The following is a 21,355-nucleotide window of genomic DNA, read 5'->3' as shown; positions in this document are numbered from 1 at the left end:
GCCATGCCTACCAGGATTTCACAAAGAAGGGAACTTTAAATATTAAATATTTAGGAAGGACACCATCTCCCTGTAACAATGGCATTTTCCAAGAAAGGAAGTTGGTAAGCTAGTGTGGACTTAGTTACTTACTTCATATTTTGTGACAGATGAAGGAAAATACTGTAAGTCACCGGCATGAGTCTGTAGACCTGTGTTGAGGGACCCCTGATGAAGGTGAAGACTCTAGCTGGAGTCAGGGCACCTGGGGTTCATCCCTGGCCCTGCTACTAACCACCCACGGGGCCTCAGGAAAATGGCTCCACCTCCCAGGCGTTAGTTTCCTGGCCCAGCAGCTGTAGTGAGTGAAGACTGAGTGAAATGGAAAGTGCAAAGCACAGGTGAAGAAAGGACCATTTCTTTATCTGTTAAATAAGGGAATTGGGTGAAAGGAAAGTTGAGATCCCTTTAATTCCCCATAATTCCAGCCCCAGCAAAGTCTCCTGCTGGGCCACAGAGCACATGCCTCAGAGGGAAAATACTGAGAGTGAGAGACACTCAAAGAAAAACAGAAAAACATCCCTTAAATCCAGGGGCAGACTGGATTGTGGGTGAATCTAGTACATTGTCAGCCTCTCTTTCATTCCTGTTCTGTTCCTGGTGTTATTCATACACAGACAAAAGCAGCAAACTCTCTGCTGTGCTTTGGCAGAGGTGGGGCCCTGACCATGCAGGGCGCCCCCCTTAGGAAGCTGAGATCACAAACAGAATAAAACACTGGACATGAAAAACTGAATAACAGAAGACCACTTACCCAGCTTTGCAGTTCACTGTTCTCTCAGCACTCCTGAATCCTCCTCCATCTCAGCTATGCCATATCCCAGACTGTTTTGCAACCATCCCAGGCTGGCTAGGTTTGCCGTTGGTTTGGGCAGCTTGGAGCCCTTGGCATCATCCCCATGGGTTTTTTAATAGTACGCAGAGGAACAAGCCAGCAGGGAGACAGCAACTCGAGCTCCCTGCGAATCTTTACACGCTCTTTTCTCTGGGCTTTCTCTGGTGCTCTCTTCCTCTTACAGCCATTGCTCGTCCTCTTGAGCCCAGCAGTCACTGAGTAATGCAGCCCTTATAGCCCTGACCTCTAACCTCAGGTGTGCACATTTGCACATGCGCACACACCCATGCTCAGGTGTCCATAGTCAGGCACATGTGCTCCACACCCATGTCTTTTATGTTAACAAGATCAAGGCTGTAGGTGATAGCCCCAGAGACCAATGAAGTAAAAGCCTAACCATCTTCATTTACCCTACACCTTACAAAAACCCCAGGAGACAGCAGGGGGAGGCGGTGGGCACAGAGAGAGTGGTGGGTACTGTGTGGAGCTCAAGCATGTAAAGGATGAAGCGACGGGATAGCTGTCATTCTCTGCCTCCTGGGCCTCATCCACCTGAGACTGCAGGAGCAAGTGTGCCTTGTGCCTCCCACTGTTGGTGGGACAGCAGCCACAGCTTCAGCTTGCTTGCTCTTCCTTACACGCAGAGAGAGTTATGCTTTTGGTATATGAGGCCAGAGCTAGTGTTTGCAGGAAACCCATTTTCCAAAGCTCAAAGAATGATTTAAAAGCACCATTCACTCAATATACTGAGTCCTGGACTGGTTGCAGGTGCATTGGTGGCACCTGACTTCACCTAACTGTGGGGCTTTGTCCTGTTTCCAAGCCCTATTGTCACAAAACCTCATCCACATCCAGCCTCTTCTGTAAAGAGCGGATGTAGGGATAGTGCTGCCAGCCCCAGGAGAGACTGACTTCAAATACTGCAGGTCTCGACAGGAAATCTGCTGAAGGTGCAAGAGTGAAGTTTAATAGGGTCTGCTCTGTGCTTGATCACCTCTCTGCCAGTGGGGACACCTGGACTTGGAAAGAATGACAGGTCATGTAAAAGTAGAAGGGAGAGGCCAAAGATGCAAGTATCCTGGGATAGGCAGCTCTTTGGTGAGAAATCCTCCACTGGAGCAGAGAGACCCGGCCTGGCCCTGCCAGGTTGAACTGCAGAGGAAGCTCCATTTCCCCTGGGTGCATGTGGGGACAAGCCTAGAAGTGGCTTTGTGCGGCTTTGTCGTCAGCCAGAAAAGAGTGCATATCACATGTATGTTGAGCTGGGGCTGATCTGTCAGGCATTGCCTGGAGCATATAGTATATGCACATGTGGATGTATACTTATACACATGCATGTGTGTACAGGTGTGAATGTGTGTGCATGTGTAAGCACTCAGGCTGTATGTACATGTTTGTGCATGCATGTGTATAGCATGCATGTGCACATACATGTATAAGTGTGTATGTCCATGTGCTTTTGTATGTGTGTTTATGTGTTTGTTTATGCACATATAAGTACAAGTTTATGTATATGGGTGCATGCCTACATACCAGTATGCATGTTTGTGCATGTGCGCATTGTGCATTTATATGTATATTGTTGTTTGTGTGTATAAGTGTGTGCATATTGCATACACATGCACATGTGTATATTGTGTGGATACACATATATGTTACTGTGCATTTTTGCATGTGTTTGTGTGTGTGGTGTTTGTATGTGTGTGCATATATGTACATATACACTGATATATATATATATATATATATATACACACACACACACAAAAAACACACAAACAAGAGCGGCACACAAACACACAAATTTGAGAGGGGCATGGTGACCAGAATCATCTGGGTGCAAAATGTATTCTTCCCTGCTCCCATTGCTAACAGCAGCCCTACCATCTGACCAGTCAGTCACCCCTGTCTTCTCCCCTTGTTTGCTTGTCTTTTGTCTCTAAAAACCTTAAGTACACAGACAGTCACCATAGCTTTTTGTTCTGTGGGACTTGCTGCATCTCCTGGGGGGAGCATTCCTTCTTTGAGAACTAGACTTCCAGACCCCCAGAGTCTAGGGTTGTGGGCATGGGTACACACATCCCTTAGGTGGGTTATTGGGAATGATGGACGTGAGCTTGCTGTAACGACCTGTTGGTTTCAGATTCATGACCTCTATTTCTCAGGGATAAAGCACCATATAATAATCATGGATTTAGGAGGTACAGTGTGTTCTGGAAGACAAAACCTCTATCAATGCATAGTGTCATTCATCTCCAAGCTGGTGCTATCTTCAAAAATCCATTTTTATCACTTTGTCAGGTTAGCAGCATCTGAACAGTGCTAAACATCATAGGAAAAGTGGACTTCATGGTCAGGTGCTCACTGTCATCCTCCTCCTTTGCTATAAAATGGGTTCCTTGTTTCAAGGTGATTTTATGTAGAATCTTGAGTCAGTAGATCTTGCACTTTAGAAGCCTTCAAAGAATGGTACAATATAAGGCTTTGAAGGCCTGAAAGACAAACCCAAATGTGGACAATCTGTGCATTCTTACATCTCACAGGATAGGAGGACCATTTTCAAGTTGCTGCTAAGTGACTGGTTTTCTCTCTTATATGGAGGCATTTTGGGGGGTTTCTCTCCAAACAGGAGGTCTGTTTGGTCTCCATTGCAGCATGCACATCTGGCAAGGGTGATATTTAGATTAAGTTGGGTGAATGGGGGCCCATGTGTTTTCTCTGCCACTATGGGAATCCCAAAGGCATCCCCTGAGACAGCACTGTGGTGGCCAATGAGAAAAAAGACTGATGTCAACTGAGTCCTTCTATCTATTCGGCTGTTTAGTGCCTCTTCTGTGGTAGATGCTTTCACAGGCAACAGATAAGTGATGCAAAGATCTTCACTTACATCCACTCTCATAAGTCCATCCAAATAGGTCCTCCTCAGATCTCCTGGCCTCTGATCTTTTCATATTTCTTTTTCTAGGCTCCTGAGCAAAAGCCAAATCATCAGCCATGCCCGCTTAGGTGCTATACATTTTTCACTCCATCCACTTCTTTTTCCACACAAAGCCGATGGTTCGTGGGTCACCCAGAGCTCTCCCAGCTGGGAAGAGTTCCCCTCATCCCTGTACTTCAGATCATCCTCTGAGAGGGGCTTTAGTTCAAGAGCTACCCATCTGGGGCTTATACCCACACAAAATTCAGCTTCTCAGTCATCTGAGCATAAGAAACTCCTCAAGAAGCAAGTGTGAGAGCTGAGGGAGAGGGACCCGTGCAATGAAGGGGGAGCACATTGGAGTCTGAACACTGGGCCACCTGCTCAGGTTTCTTAGCGTGTCCTCTGGACACTTGTGTCAGAGCTGGTGTGTAACTGTTCTATCTTACAATGACTGCTGTTAGATCCACTCTGTCTCAAAAGTGGTTGGGGTGACGACACTCAGCTCACAAAAGGCTATCTGGTCATGCGATCACTCAATATTCCACACTCACTTATTGCTTCTCTTCTCACTCCCAGTTATTTCCCTGAACCCTTTTTTCCTTATAAAGAAGGTCTGAAAATGCTCCAGAATTTTACTGGTCCATATTGTAATGTTCTCATTATGGTTTGCCTTAAATTCCATGGAGCTACAATAATTTGTCATAATCTGGAAGAGAATTCCCAACATGCCCCACACTGCTGATCCTTTAAAAATTCATTGATGTGGCAGGCTCTGGAATATTCATAGGTCCTGTCATCTACTCTTTGAAGCACATGTATCTTACTCGAGATTTCCAATGTACTTGTTACTTCCATAGAGGATAAATGTGATGTTCTTTAGATTAGGTACATAGTCCAAATCCCTTCAAACGCTGTGGTGATAGAGGGTGGAAGCCCTAGGGCAAAATCACAAATGTGCTTTGCTGTCCATCCCATGAAATGTGGACTGTCTCCTGTCCTTCTTCTTGATAGGGATAGAAAATAACCTATTTGTTATATCAAAGACTGCATAGCATATACCAGAGACTGTCCTGATCTGCTCTAGCAAATGATACCACATCTGCATTAGCATTTGCAGCCAGGACTATGCTTGGATGAGTTTGCAGTAATATAATGTCATCCTTTAAGATTCTCTGATTTCTGTAGGCACCAAACTGGTGATTTTAATGTTGGTATGATGAGGACCACCCAATCTACACCCTTTAGATCTTTAAGAATTGCATTCATGACTTCATTTGCTCTAGGATGCAATATTGCTCTTGATTTACTATTTTGGTAGGAAGTAAAAGTTAAAGGAAATGAAGTTTTAGAAGTTTGCTCTTGGTTATCCTGATTGCTATAGCTCTTCCCTGCAGTTCAAGTAACTCTCTGAGGTTCCTATCAACTATGAAGTATCACATTCCAATTATTTATCTAGAGACCACATCTATGTTCATACACCCAGTGGATGCACTGTGAGGCAGACCTAGGGCCCTCACTCCAGGAACAAGACCAGGGTAATTATCTGGGTCTCAGATATCAATGTGAATTTGGCACCTATGCCTCAACAGGCAGTCCTCTTCCTCCAGTATATGATTACCTGAGTATGTGGCTAAGAACTTTTTGAGGAAGGAATGGGAAAATTACTACCATATATATACACTATACAATTTGAAGGTTTTTTTCTACCTGGGGACCCAGTCTTTTCTTCTGCCAATAGGTTCTGGATCTGAAAGTAGATTTAAGTCTGGAAGTGGGGTAACAGACCTTGATCTTTAATTGGCATGGCTATCCTGAGCCTCCTGGTCATCTATCTTTGTTTCTTTGATTATATAGATTAAGCAATACTCTTATTGACTATCTATCTTGCCCCTAGAGATGCCATCTTTTACTAACCATTTCCAGAGCTCTGTAAGTGTGCAGTCCCCCTGGCTATACTCCAAGCTTGTCACTCATTATGCTAATTATACCCAAAGTCCGTGAGATGTGTTTCTCCAGCTTCTAGGAGACCTCTGGGCATGAGTAGTTCACTCTCTCCCAAGACAGCTATTCCATCGTTAGACATCCAATTTTGTGGAAATCCTTTCTCATACAGACAAAATAAAATTTCTGGAAGTTTTATTCATTTGACCATCTCTTTAGATATTTGAAGGTAGTTACCATGCAGAATTTCTCTATTTCCTTACAGACTAATTCTGCTTGCTTCACTTGAGTCCAGTGACTTTTCTCCACATCATATTTTTCTGCTTTCAATTAAAAACAACCAAAATGCCCCAAAATAGATGACTGGATCAAGAAGATGTGGTACATATACACCATGGACTATTACTCAGCAATCAAAAAAGATAAACACATGCAATTTGCAGCAACATGGATGGAGCTGGTGGATCATGCTCAGCGAAATAAGCCAGAAAGAAAAAAAATACCGGATGGTCTCACTCATAGCAGGAATCTAGAAAACTTAAATAAGGACCAGGAAAAAGAATAACTATAAGAAAGAAAATATCAAAATCAACAAACAACTATGAACTAGAGACACTCTATGGGGGGTAGGGGGTGGGGAAAGGAGGGGTTGGGGTCAAAATAAGGGGGTTGTAACTGTATGGGGAATATAAAAATAAAATTTAAATAATAAAAAAATAAAATAAATAAAAGCAAAAAAAAAATGACTGATGACAAAAAAAAATGACAATCTCTCCGACTTTACTATATGTCAATGAAGGTAAGAGGGAGCATGACTGTCTTTTTTTAGAAAATCATATGTAGCATCCAGCCTTACTTAATACACCAATATTTTCAGAGAACGAAAAGGTTTCTGAAAGTTAATGATGCTTCTAGAAGGATCTTGTCTCTGAGCAGCTGAGAAGAACTCACAGATAATTTCCCAGACTTCACATTCATCCAGAGATTCAGAACACTAATGCCAGTTTATCTGATGGGAAATGCAAGGACATGTATCCCAGCTAGATGTGGCAAAATAATAATAAAAGAGCAGGTAACATGCACGAGTGTTTAATACGTGCCTGGTCCTGTGCAAAGCACTTGACTCTTGTTTTCTTCACAAAAACCAGTCATTTATGCAACAAATATTTATTAAGCACCTAAATCATTCTAGAAATTGGAGATACAGCAATAAAGAATACAAAATAAACCCTGCCCTTAGAGAGCTTACATTCTAGAGGTGGGAAATAGGCAATAAATAGGATAATTAACTGCTAGATATAGTGTGTTAGGTGTTGAGTGCTAAGGAGAATAAAGAAGACAGGAAATGCAAGATAGCTTGCAGTTTAGATACCATGTTTAAGGGAAGTCTCACTAAAACAGGCAGTTGAGTGTGGACCTGAAGGAGGTAAAAGTGACCTCTGTGGATAACTGGGGAACACCGTTCCAAGGAGAACGAACAATAAGGGCAAAGACCTTGAGGTAGGTATTATCTCCATTTTACAGGTGGTTGAGTGACTTGCCCTATAGCTCACTACTTGAGGATGGAGCCAGTATACAAACTCAAGTATGCATGACTTTAGAGCTACTATCTCATACACCTGCCAGTGACAGGGTGTGAATGACATTACACAATCTAGAAATGCTCTATGTAACAGAGGATGACACAAGAGAGAAGCAACTTGCTCAGGTGGGCTGAGACTGGAGTGCTATCTTTCCATCTCTACCATACCTGCTTCCAGAATCCAGACATTTATTCTCTGGCTAGAAATCTTTCCCAAACCAATTAATGGATTTGGCCAAACTTTATTAATATGTTTTACTGAGAGACATTTTGAAGAGTCTTATCTTCATCTGATTCTGATTGTATTAGTAATGTTTCTGTCTCATTGGCAGTGGGCTATAACAGAAAAGCAGCTGAGACCCTGAATCAGTCACACTGAAACTTGAAAAGGGCTCCATACTTTTCTTGCTATGTGATCTTGGGCAAATATCAAACATCTCTGAATCCCATTATCACCCATAGAATGTGGCTTGGAATGCCTCTCAGATGTCATAGGGTCCAATCAAATAATATATGTACAGCACCTTGCACAGTGACTGGCTTGTGGAAGATCCCTCAATGTGTTCATTGTCTTCTCCCCTATGGAGTTAGTTGTATTTTTACATGCAAAACTCTTACTTTCTTAAGGTATTATCATTTTATTGAGGGTTGAGAAGTTGTCCTATATATCAAGGTACTCACCACATTTTATAGTATATGGTGATACATAGTAAATGCATACAAGTGATGATTGGGTTGCTGGATTGATAGGAAAGAGAAAGAAGAGTGGTTATTGCTTTGGGACTCTGTTGATTCGACAGTCTTCTAGTTGCAACCTCCTCCAGCCTCTGACTCGCCAGCGCTGTCTTGGCTACTGTGACTGGCCAGCAAGTATTCTTTGAACTCCTTCGAAAGTCAGTATGTGTCATTCTGGAAGACAGTCCACTTTTGCAGGTAGAGCAAGACATTTCTTCATTCAAGAGAGGAGGGTTGGCTGTCACCACCAGGACTTCCAAACGATCAATAAGTTCTTGCAATTTCCTAGTAAGAAGGCAAAATTCCAGTTTAACTCACAGTATTAACACTCTCTACCCTCAAATCTTTCATCTGGACTGCTATCAAAGAGTCAAATTGACCGATTTCAGTTTTTATTTCTTTTGCCCACCCTCTGGCAAGATCTCAATGAGCAGCTAACCAGCTGAAAATAGGAAGAGAAGGAAAAAGCCTGGACCGAGATGATGCAAGAAATGGCTCATCAGCCATCAAAAATTGAAGTTACTTTTTCATTCATATAATGTGGGGAAAGATAGTCCATGATAAATATTAGCAATAACTCAAAGGAGAAACCAGTTTATAATTTATTTTTTAAGACCAAAATATCATTTGTGTTGCCCTTTCTCCTACATTAGATTGTTTAATTCCCAAAGCAGGACTTCATTATTTTATTAGTCCTGTGAAATAGTGAGGATATTACCCACATTTTACAGATGAAACAACTGATCCAAACAATATTAAGTAACTTGCTTGAGATTACACAGTTGGTCAGTAGCAGATCCAGGGCTTGAATCTCCAAGCTCTTCACTTGAGTCTGCAAGTGGTTTTATTCTGCACCTCATTTTTCTGCCTCCACTTAAAAATGACTGATATAAGACAATCTCTCTTGACCCTCCTGTAGGTCAATAAGGTTGAGAGGCAGCATGATTGAACTGTCGTTAGCAAATCATATATTGTACCCACCATTAATGCAACAACATTTTCTGAGAATAAAAAGACTTTCCAAAGTTAATGATATTTCTAAGAGGAACTTGTCTCTGAGCAGCTTAAAAGATCTCGCAGATATGAAATCTTACCCACCAATCATTAGAAAAGGAGAGAATGGGCATCAGGGATTCCAAATGGTGGCTGGGGGATAATAGGAAAGAAAGGAAACAGAAATGTTGCGGCCAGAACCAGTAATCCTCATTTCAGAACTGATACGTGACAAAATTCAACTTGAAAAATTTAAAAAGAAATCAATCTTCCAATAAATTGCCATAACATTAATTGTATGCATGCGGATGGTCAAATATTAAAAGAGAATAAAGGAAAATGAGTATTGTTGTTGTATGTATTTGTGTGTGTATTTTGATGAAAATGTTTCCACAGTTTTACATATTTTGCAATTCCTTTCAATGAGGAAGATATAAAGCAGTAATTATATTCACTTTCTGGATGCTGCTGGGAAAGTATCATTTGCTTGGGCTACTTCTTTCCATCAAATTCCCAATATGATAATTGAATTCTGGAAGACAGATTTCTTCTAGGTCAGAGGCACTTTTAACATTCTCCAGACATATTGGTGTGTGGAATTGGTTCTCATGGAATTTGCCCCCCCACACCTGACCAGTGATGGCCTCAGCTGCTCTTATATTCCTTAGGATGAATGCTAAAGAGAACTTAACTTTTGGACCTAAAGTCATTTAGCACAGCTTCTTGAGTTATTTTTAATGCAAAGGCCTGGCAGATTTTTCAAATCAATTATTGCAGTAAATATGCCCATTTCACTAACTTTGTAATTTCTCATTTAGTTCATCAACTTTCATAATCCCAATTTAACTTAGAATGCTAGAGTTTAGCAGGGAAGTCAATTAAGCTTTCTTGTCTGCAGATGAAGAAACTGAGGCTTAGAGAAAGTACTTTTAAACTTAAAGTAAATGCATATCTTGTCATGGCAAAGCCTAGCATATATATTTCTCCAATTATAATTATAGACTGCTCTGTAAAATAAGGACAGTTGTGACTCTCTTGATATTACTGGTTTCTTTGATTATAATAGTCATTAGTTCTAGCCCTTGATATTGAGGGCTTAAGAATAAACTTGAACTGTAGAGTTTTCACGTTTTTTTTAAAGATTTATTTTTATTTATGCATATAGAACTGGGGTGTAGGCCAGAGGTGAGGGGGGGGTGAGAGGATTCACTAAAGACAGAGTGGGGAGAACAGGCTGATCTACTGAAATGCGCTGCTGAGGGGAGCTGCAGGCGAGACAGGAGAGGTCTGCTGCACCATGTGGGTCAGCTCCCTGGCTGGAGATCCAACTCATGCTGCAGTGGCTGGTGATAGCTTGATAGTGCTGAGCCTTTAACCCCTGCACCACCAGGGAGACCCCAGAGTTTTCACATTTTATAGTAAGAGACAGACAGTGCATACATGTATGAATTTACATGTGGACATTTTAATAATAGATTCATATTTCACTTTTTTTCTCAAGGTTTTTATCCCATGACTTAGAAACATGAACAGAATAAAAAAAACTCAAAAGGAAAGGGAGCCATCTGCCTCTTAGAAACCCTGGCTCACACCACTTCATGCCCAAAGTAAAATTTAACCTTTTTTTTAGAATTGGCAACCACGGTCACCATCATGATGAAAAGTATAAATTCCTAGTATTTCAGTGTATACATATTTTACAGAAGAATGTTGGGCAGCCAAGGTTGAGAGAAATTACATAATTCAGAATCCATTACTCAACTTCTACCATTTTCTAAGTTCTTTTTTCTTTCCCTTCCTCTTTCTGCCTTTCCTTACTCTTTCTTTTCTGTTGTCTTGGGAACTCCAAATCCATCTGTTGTATGATACTTCCTGTTATGTCTCACATCCAACTTATAATAATGCTGATACATCAAAATTTATTTTATATTTTCCCCCCAAAATGTCATTCTCACTTTTGTGTTTTATATTATGTTTATGAACATTCTCTCATTGTCATACTTACAAGATACAAACCACTGAGCAGATTATAGGACAACCAGGACCAGGCTAGGCAAGCCAGTTGGATAGAAACTGTTGGTAAGAATGTGTTATGGAAAACACCTTGGCAGTTTCTCCAAAAGTTAAACATAAAATTACCACAGGACCCAGCAATTTCACTCCTTGGTATATATCCAAGAGAAAGGAAAATATGTATCTATACAGAAATTTACTTACTCATGAATGTTGTAGCAACATCATCATAATAGCCAAAGGTGTAAGCAGCTCAAAACCCCATCAGCAGAGAAGTGGATAAACAAAACATGGTATAATCATGAGAGGGAATATTATACAACCATTAAAAGGAGCAAAATGCTGATATGTGCTACAATATTGATGAATCTTGAAAGCATTGAGTGAAAGAAACCAGATACAAAATCTCACCTACTGTGTGATTTCTATAATAGGCAAATCTATAGAAACAGAAACCAGAATAGAGGTTACCAGGTGATGGGGTAATGGGAGGGGAAAGTAGAAGTTATTTAAAAGGTATAGGGCATTTTATGGGATGATGTAAATGAAATTCTAGGGAGCTGCTTGTTGCACAATATTGTGAGTATTCAAAACACCACTGAATCATACACTTTAAAATAGCTAATTGAATGATACACGCATTTCACCTTGAGACCAAAAAATAAATTAAAATACACACACATACACAAGAAAACCAAAAATATAGGAGTCATGAAAATGAGGGAGGCTGATAAGAATGTCCCAGCATCTCCCCATGAACACTCAGCAGGAATCCTTGAAAGTGACTTCGCTTCTCAGAAGAATATAGTGAGCATTACAGTGAGGCAGGATAATCTAGTGGAGTTAGAATGTGGGGCTCTGGCCCTGGATCTGCCAGTTATCATCTGTGTGATTTTGAGAAAATCATTCAATATCTCTGGGCTTCAGCCTGATCTGTCAAAAAAAAGGGAGTTGGACTAAACCATTTTTAAATGATTTGGATTGCATGAAAGCAACTCAGTTAATTTAAACAGAAAAAGGATGACATCAATTGGCTTATGGAACTTTAGGAACTCTTGGGAAAAAGATGGAACCAGCTTGGTGGGCAGAGTTGGGGTGGGCAGAGACTGATGGTGTAAGGGGGATGGTGGGGGCAAGTCTCACTGAAGCCTGCTGCTAACTCAAATGAGCTTCTAACATTCACCTTGCAACTCTGTACCTACAACCCAGATTCCAATGACTGACGCTTATTATTATAGGGTAAGTCAGCTGAGAAATTCCCAAAAGACAGCAGTCAATTTAATGACAGATTCAACAAGACTGCCCATAATGGCAGATAGACTACTACTAAATAAAGGGACAAATGTTATGAAATAAAAAAGTAGTCTTTCAGGGCCTCCCTGGTGTCATAGAGGTTAAGTCTCAGCGCTATCATGCTATCACTACTGCAGCCTGAGTTTGATTCCCCACCAGGGAACTGTCCCACATGGCCCAGCAGACCTCTCCTATCTCACCTGCTGCTTCCCTTAGCAGTATATTTCAGTAGATCCACCTGTTCTGCCCCCCACTCTGACTCTGGTGACTCCTCTTACCCCCTGCACCTCCGGCCTATACCCCAGTTCTTGTATGAATTAACAAATAAAAATATATCTTTTTTTAAAAAAGTAGTCTTTTAGGAACTTCCTCACCCCTCCATTCCTCTCTTCCTCCCTCTTGCTTTTGTTTTCATACCTTCTTTCTTTTTCCTTTGGGCCTCCTGCAAGTATCTGGCTCTATACCATGGAAAGATTCAATTTTAACACACAGGGGTAAACCATTTTCTCCCAGAAAAATACCCCTCCCTTCCAGACTCCCAGGAGGATGGGTTGATGGCAGTAGGAGGACGGAGCTTTCCCGATTGCAGCTGGGTACCAGAAGGTCAGAGAGCAGCAGTGCCCTCAAGGACCAGAACCAGAGCTGGGTGGGAGCATTGTGCTCGCAGCAGATGGCTAGAAGAACAGTCCACCAAGCCCCCTAGGTACCGGCGCTACTCAGAGGAGTGTTCACATTAACACATTTTCTTGGCTTTAGCCTTATGGCTGCTGGGATGAATGGCTTTTTTCCTTTTCCAAACTGTCCTTATCAGTAATGCAACAATAGCTAATTTAATTAGCTGACCTGAACAGCAGCCAGTTTGAGCTAATTTGGTTTTGCTAGCTTCTCCCTGGTATGGACAGAACTGATAAGTATCCTTCCCTCCAGACAAACGGTGGGGGTTTGCAGGAGCTGGCAGGAGCAATGGTGGCACCTCCAAAGTCTGTCCTACACCTGTGGGATTTAGCACTTGACCAAGGGCAGTAAATGTCCAGTCATTATTCTCCTAGGGCCTGTCAAATTTGTCAGCTGAAGAAGATAAAATAGACAACCAGGAAATTGCAAAGGCAAGGTGCCCAGGATGCTCATGCCGGGAAAAACATTCCCCTTTGCAGAAAGGACACTAGGCAAAATATCTGGGCCTCAGCCACTGACCAACTTTCCCACATTGTTTCAAGGCTGAGTCTCAGACCCGAGTGCACAGTCACAGCCATCACTGCCCTGCTCCTCTCAGATGTGCTGTAGAGCTCCAGCAAGATCTTGTAGGTGAGCATGTAAAGGACTAGTGGAGAATGTTTTGATAATCAGTGTGCTGCGAAGAGTGTATTCTCTGTCTCTCAGGGCAGGAACCAAATGCCATTTCTCTCTATCCCTAGTACCCAATGTCTGCTGCATGCACAGGTGCTCACCACCTGTGGTGACTGCCCAGTGACTGGTAGAGACAGGCTACAAGGAGATGTGCAGGGATCGCTTAATGTACAAGGAGGTCAGCACATGACTAGATCACACAAGAAATAAGCCTTCTTTTCAGTTCAGTATTTTAACCTTCTCTATTTTTTTTTAAGATTTATTTATACAAAAACTGCAGTACAGGCCAGATGTGTGGGAGGGTGAGAGGATTCACCAGAGACAGTGGGGAACAGAACAGGCAGAGTGACGAAATACACTGCTGAAGGGAGCAGTAGGAAGGCAGGAGAAGTCTGCTGCACCATGTGGGTATTTCTCTGGCTGGCCAGGATCGAACCTATGCTGCAGAGGCTGCAGACAGCTTCATAGAGCAGCGCTCAACCACCTGAACCACCAGGGAGACCCACCTTCTCTATTCTTGACAAGAGCAAAAAATTACCCAAGAGACTTCACTGCTTATATCAAATTTGCGTTCCTTACATCAAAATAGCTATTCTTTCCCATCTGTATCTCTGCCTCTCATTCCCCACCCCAAGTTCTTCCTGTGTGACCAACCTCACCAGTGGGTAAGGGACACAGCCAAGGCAGGCTTATATGTTTGCTTTGGGGTTCTTTTCCCTTTTAAGAACTGTGTTTAAATAGGATGCAGATAAGTTTATATTTATTCACATGGAATAAAGATTTGCATCACATGAGTGGATTTGAAAAAGTTGGGTATAGGAAAACTGTATAACAATATTATCCATTCCCATTATTCATTTCAGATATTTACTCATCAGTGTCAATCCTGACACAATGTACCAATGTGATTTTGCGCACTTAAAGGTGAAATATTTCCTGGTTAAGTGGAAAAAATTGTACTAATGGTTTCTAGAAGATCTTCATTTTAAGCAGCTTTGTAGTGAAGTCTGAACCTTCTTTCTTCAGTTTCCTATCATTTGCATTCACTGAGTAGGACTTGTATGAATCATTGGGGACCAGTTTGTTCTGGGTCTTTCTTTCTGTCCCAACTGGACTAAACCACACCAAGCACACAACTTACAGCTGGCTGCTCCAGTACCCCCAGTTCTAATACATACAAAGACGGGGGGACGTACTTGGCCTGACTGAGGATCTGGTGGGATAGTTGTGAGTGAGGCCTTGGGCCAGGAACTAGAGGAGAATAAATCTGTAAGGCCTGGGACTGAGTTTCTGCCTCTATTACTTTAATATGCCTTCTGATAATGGCATTTGATCAAACATACTAACCATCACAACCAGTGTGTTGACCACTTACTCTCAGCCCCTCCCCGGGGAGATCTTATCCATCCTCATGGCTTAAACTACATCGTCTGTGCAACTTCTGGGCCTTTATCTTCAACCTTGACCTCACCCCTGAGCTCACATAAAGAAACAAAACTGCCTATGGAAGGTTTACACTTGGATTTCCTTTGACACTCCAAACCCAAGATGCAAAAAATTACCCTAATCACCTCTTTTCCAAAATCTGTTTGTCAGAATTCCCTGACTGTTTGAGCGGCTCATTTTCCAAAGCCAGAATCCTAACCTTTTATGTCCTCTGCGAGGTAGACTAGGAAGACACTTAGTCTATTGTTATTGCTTTCTAAATATCCCTTGCATCCTGGCCTTTCTTACCACTGAAATTATTTATGTATTTAATTCTCAAACCACTACACCAAACAAGAATTTCTCAAGGAAATTCTGTGACTGCGAGACAAACAAAAAGTGCTTGTTCATCTGAACTGAAGTCATATCTCCTTTATTCTATTCCACCAAATCCTGAAACTTGGGTGAACATCAGTGACAATATGGAACACAGCTGAAGATGTAGCAGAGTTTTTCTTTTCTACTCTAACAGCTATTGCCATATGCTCTAAGTTGGCCATAGCCCTCAAACTTGGGGTGAATATTTCCCTGGGACTGTGAAACCTCCCTGAGGAAGGGAAGAACCTGCCTTCTGGGCCTGCTCCAAAACCAAGGCTCCAACTAACAACACACAGAAGTTTCTCCTGTATTTCCAGCAGAGGCAGCACTTTTCTGATTACCTTAATTTCTTCCTTCCAGAGTTTTTTGGACTTTGATATATTAACAATTAAACCTATTACTCTATAATTCCAGATTACAATATATACCTACAATACATGAAAATATTGGGTGTCCCTTAATAACAACTGCTATCACAATAATAATGTTGTCAACTTATTAGTCATTTCTCTTACTTTTCCAGATATTTTTTTCCCTTAGAGCATGAACCCTAGTCTTAGTGGATGATGGATCTATACACTGTAAAATAGCCAAATCAAAATGAAAAAGAACAAAGACCTTGAGCCAGACTGTCTCAGTTCAATTCTGATCCCACCACTTACTATTTGTGAGAATGGAAAATTGCTATATCTCCCCTACCTCAGTTTCCTCATCTAAATATAAGGGTAATAATGTGCCCACACATTTCACTTGAAGGCTCCCATGGGATTAGAGGAGGTCATCCTATAGGTAGAATTCTTGTTAGAAGTAAGAGGAAATTAAATCTGGCTGTCATAGGTAAAAAGGAAATTTATAAGCAATGATTATAATTCACAGGACAAAATGAACATGTGGGACTCTTAGTTCAAAGTGCTGGAAAATGCATTAAAGATACTAAAAAAAAAAAAAAAGGTTTTTTTTCTTTCTTCCCTAGTATTATCGTGATTTTCTAATTTGCTACTTAATGTCATTATTCAGTAAATAAAAATGTTAAAAGAGGGCCTCCCTGGTGGCACAAGGGGTTAAGCACAGCTCTGTGACACTATCTGCAGCCTCTGCAGCAGGAGTTAATTCCCCGGCCAGCCAGGGAGCTACCAACATGGTGCAGCAGACTTCTCTTGTCCCACCTGCTGCTCCCCTCAGCAGTGTATTTCAGTAGATCTGTGCACTTCAGTGTATTTCCCCACTCTGTCTCTGGTGAATCCTCTCACCCCCCCACACCTCTGGCCTGTACCCCAGTTCTTATATGCATAAATAAATAAATCCTTAAAAAATAAAGAGAAATGATAAAAGAAAAAAGTTATGCTTATGTCATAACTATTTGACAAAGTACATGTACCCTATTGTTACACTGCATACTCAATATTGAGGACCTAACAGACATCAAAGGGATTTTGATGAAAAAATTGTTTTTACCACCTAAAACTATTTTTAATTGCAAAATCAAGTACTTACCCCCTACAAATTCTGTGCTACACAGCTTACCTATATTACCCGTTGTAATCTGCACACTAACTATAACATGGTTTTTGTTATACCCATTGAACAGATGAGAAAACTAAGCTTCAGAGAGGTTAAGAAACATGCCAGTTGGCATATAGATAGTAAGTAACAGAACTGGATTTTGAACCCTGGACTTAGCTCAAAACTAAAACGAAATAAAATGCATACTAGTCATTCAAAGTCCTCATGCCTCTGTAAATAAAACAAAGAAAACAAAAACAGTTGGATGAATCTCAATATAATTATGCCGAGTGGAAGACGCCAGACCCCCAAAAAGAGTATATGCTTTGTGATTCCATTTGTAATAAACTCTGGAAAAGTCAGGCTAATTATAGTCACAGAAAACAGATCAGTGGTTGCCTGGGGAGGGTATTAGGCAAAGAGAGGCAGGAGGGATGGATTACAAAGAAGAAACCTTCTGGAGGTGATGGATATGTTCATTATTTTGATTGTGGCAATGGCATCACCAAGGCATATGTTTGTCTAAACTAACTGAATTGTATACTTCAAAATGTGCAGTTTATGGTGTGTCCTAAAGCTGTTTGAAAAAAAATAGGAAACATTTGAGTTACTTTTATAACCTCAAAATCTGGCACATTAAACAAAAGTCAATTACTCCTTATTAAGAACACAGTCCAGTGGTGGTTGAAGAAGAAACAAATCTCCAAGCATGGGACCCCTGAGTTCACAGGTGGAACAAGATGGTGAAAGACCCAGGCTTTGTTGAGCAACCTGGATCTCCCATTCTCCCCCTTGAACTACATGTCTGGCCTTTAAAGTAATGTTAACTAAAAAAATCTCAGTGTCCCCACTGAAGGTGAGATCCTCAGAGGTGTTGAATCCCACTTGGCAGGTTTGCCCTGAGAATTAAGCAGGATGGTGTGTATGACTCCTGGTTCAGTGCTGAGTTCAGAGTCATCTCTACTAACATCTGCTGAAGATTATGAAGGTGTGACAGGTCTGAGTATGGCCCCCTCAGGCTTTGCTGTGCAGGGGCAGCCCAGTCTACAGAATAGGGGGTTATGACTGATCATTGATTGGGTCAACCTTTTCCCATTCTCTGAGTGAGGGAAGGGGAGGGCTGTCCTCATCTTCCAGGTCCTGCTCCTACCCAGAAAGCAAAGAAGAAAATCCAGCTACACTGCTGGAGTCAACGTGGTTGTTTTTCTACAGAAAATAGCAATGTGTTCGGCTCTGTTCCATTGCTCTGTTACCTTAAAGAGCTGGCCTGGAGGATAAATGGGATAATAAACACAGTACTGAGCACAGTGCCTGGGTGGCAGGAGGCACTCAATAAATGGTAATTCCCTGCCCCCATCCCCTTATAGATTAGCCCTGACTTCTCAGAAATGCAAATCCCTACGCGCTTACCTAAGTCTACTTTCAATATCCCTGCACTGGAGCCTTTTTACTACCCCCTTAAAGCTAGCCAGAATCCCTCTCCTCTGCTAATTGTCCCGCAGAGACCAGGGGAGGATGCAGCAACTCAGGAGGAGCCCTGCGCCCCCAGCAGAAGAGGCTGTGCTGTTATTGAGCTCTGTGAACATGGACCTCATTCATCTTTGCAGACATTGCTGTGCCATCCATTTTAAATGACATGGAAGCCGACCCGTTCATCAAGATCAGCATACTACTATATTATTATGATTATTTAGCATTTACATAACACTATATTTGCAAAGTGCTTAATAATAATTTATTTATTACTTCGTCTAACTACTCACTAATGGAAAATTCAAGAGGTTGTCCTGAGTTCACTGACCTCCACTCTGGAGACACCTTAGGCCATTTCCAATCGCTTGCCCAAGTGCCTGCTATAAAAGATTTTAATGAAAAACCATTTGGTAAATATATACATACACACACACACACACTCTCTCTCTCTCTCTCCTTTTCTATATATTATGTATCTATTCAGGCAATACTCTTGTTTTACAATGATAAAAATAAACATTACTGTTATTATAATGTAATGGAAACAATCTCCATACCTGCTATGGAATCTACAATATTCCAGCTGTGTGGCAGACATGAGTGTAGTGTACTGTTCGTATCTCCCTTCAAGAAAGGACTCATGTCCAGCTCTGGAGAAGCTGGCAGCCTCTGGCTCTTAGCGCCTTCAGGGTCCACCTCAGACAATGACTAGGTAAGGCATTGGCACGAGGGTATAACCATTTCTGCCCAACTTGGAACTGAACTGTCTGTTGGGTTAACTGAGACTTTTGAGGTCCATATCTTTGTTTGAAGATCTCCTCTCTCCTCTTCCCTTCACAAGAGGTAACTCACCAAGAAACCTTTTTTCAGTACTAGCTTTACCTCAGTTTGCTTCCCACAGAATCCAGAAAATATTACCTTTGACAAGAATCCCTATCATTTTAAACAAGTGTCTACTAGACTGCAGGTTTTTCACCTGTATATTGGGGTGAATTTCTGTGAATCTTTCAAAGGTCTTTGTGTTCCATCCTTTAATAAGTGTGAATCTGTGGATTCACAATCTATTTGGATTGGGATTCGGTATAAATTCTCTATCTTTAACCTCTAGGCAAAGGGGTTGTCTGTGGTAGAGGAGGGCTTTGAGGAGAAAGTTCACAACTCCAGAGCCCCCCATTTTCCTACCAACCACAATCTGAATGATTTACTTCTGCTAAAATGCAGGTGATGCACCCCTATATTTATTGCAGCACTAGTTATAACAGGTAAGCTATGGACACAACCCAAATGCCCAAAAATAGACGACTGGATCAAGAAGATGTGGTACATATACACAATGGAATATTACTCTGCAATCAAAAAAGATAAACTCATGCAATTTGCAGCAACATGAATGGAGCTGGAAGGGATCATGCTCAGCGAAATAAGCCAGAAAGAAAAAGAAAAGTACAAGATGGTCTCACTCACAGCAGGAATTTAGGAAACCTAAATAAGGGATCAAGAAAAAAGACTAATTATAATAAAGTAAAAATCAAAATCAACAAGCAACTATAAACCAGAGACACACTATGGGGCGGGGGAGAAGGGAGTAGGATCAAAACAAGCGGGGTGGGAATCGTATGGAGAGTATAACCAAGATGAAAATGCATACATTGTGCAAAAATGAAAAATGATGTAAAAATATATAAAATAAAAAAAAAGAAAAAAAAATCCAAAAGGAAAAAAACCCCCAAAAAACCTGTTGCAAATTCATGGAAATTTGACCTATAATTAATTAGGAAGTGTGTGTGGGGTGGTTGAGAGACTATTGAGGAGGAAATCTCCAGTTTCTATCTGAGGCATCTCTTAGAGGTCCTGGAGAAAGATTTACAACCAACTATCAACTCAGAAGGGTTGGAAACCTTCTTGGGAAGAGATGACTCAGTTCTTTAACAAGTCACTTCAGAGCCTATAGTAAAGGAATTCAGGACTTACAGAGGCCAGCAGGAACTCAAAATTCAAGGCACACCACACTCACATCACATCCCACTTGATAAATGACTCAGAACAGCACAGAATGACTCTGTTTCTGCAAAATGGTGACCAGAGTCCTTCTTGCTTCCCTTGGGGTATGGTAGCTACCGTGGGAAGAAGCACAGATATCCAGGAGAAGGAATCATGTCCTGTAAACTGGCCTCAGCGTGAAGAACTCTCTAGAATTCTGCTGAAAGACCTAGCCTGTCCTGTTCAAACATCACTGACTTGGACAAAAGCCTCATTGTACAGTGGCCATGCTCCTGGTCTTAAAAGTTGGGGTCAGATTTTGACTCTGCTACATACTGGCTGTGCGTCTTTGGATAAGTTCCTCAACCTTTCTGAGCCACAGTGTGCTTATCCATGAAATGGGGATAACACACTCTTCATAGAGTCAAAATGAGAGCAGAATGAAACCTGCTGTGTGAAGCACAGGATGCAGAGAAGCCCTCCCAAAGTGGTAACTCTCTAACACATTAAACATGTTGTCTGAAGAGTAATGAGCTAATATGTTGGATGACCAAATCAGGATCCAAAAAGACCTCAGCAGGCTGGACTCAAGGACCAAATCTAATAGGATGGCATTTAACAAGGATAAATGTAAAATGTACTGCAATTAGGGCTGAGCAGCATGCTGCACACATGCCCTGTGGGGAGATAGGGCTTATCGACAGCACACCTGGAAAAGACTTGAGGACACTACTTGACTCTTGGCTCATTAATAGGTCAGTGGTGGGAGGTAGCTGCCAAAAAGCAAATGCAGCCTTAAGCAGCATTAAGGCAAGCCCAGGGTCTGGAACAAAGGGAGAAATGATGCCATCTCCATTGACCCTCTCTGGACTACACTTTAATTAAAGGGTGGTGATCT

The 21,355-nt window shown here is 41.5% G+C and overlaps 1 protein-coding gene across 1 annotated transcript in view; it reads right to left on the bottom strand.

The window, feature by feature from the left end:
* Positions 1–6,895: 6,895 nt before the first annotated feature.
* The window catches only part of PBX1 (PBX homeobox 1), a 657,632-nt gene continuing 643,172 nt past the window's right edge, over positions 6,896–21,355 (bottom strand). The window contains exon 10 of the mRNA XM_037506603.2: positions 6,896–8,337. Coding sequence (XP_037362500.2) covers positions 8,317–8,337 — 21 coding nt within the window. The 3' untranslated portion in view covers positions 6,896–8,316. The remainder of the gene's footprint in view (positions 8,338–21,355) is intronic.

This window comes from Talpa occidentalis, unplaced genomic scaffold (assembly GCF_014898055.3).
Source record: "Talpa occidentalis isolate TD23 unplaced genomic scaffold, MPIMG_talOcc4v2.1 talOcc4.12, whole genome shotgun sequence".
Lineage (NCBI taxonomy): Eukaryota > Metazoa > Chordata > Mammalia > Eulipotyphla > Talpidae > Talpa > Talpa occidentalis.
Note: the sequence above shows the minus strand (reverse complement) of the source record. Positions and strands in the feature narration are given on the sequence as shown.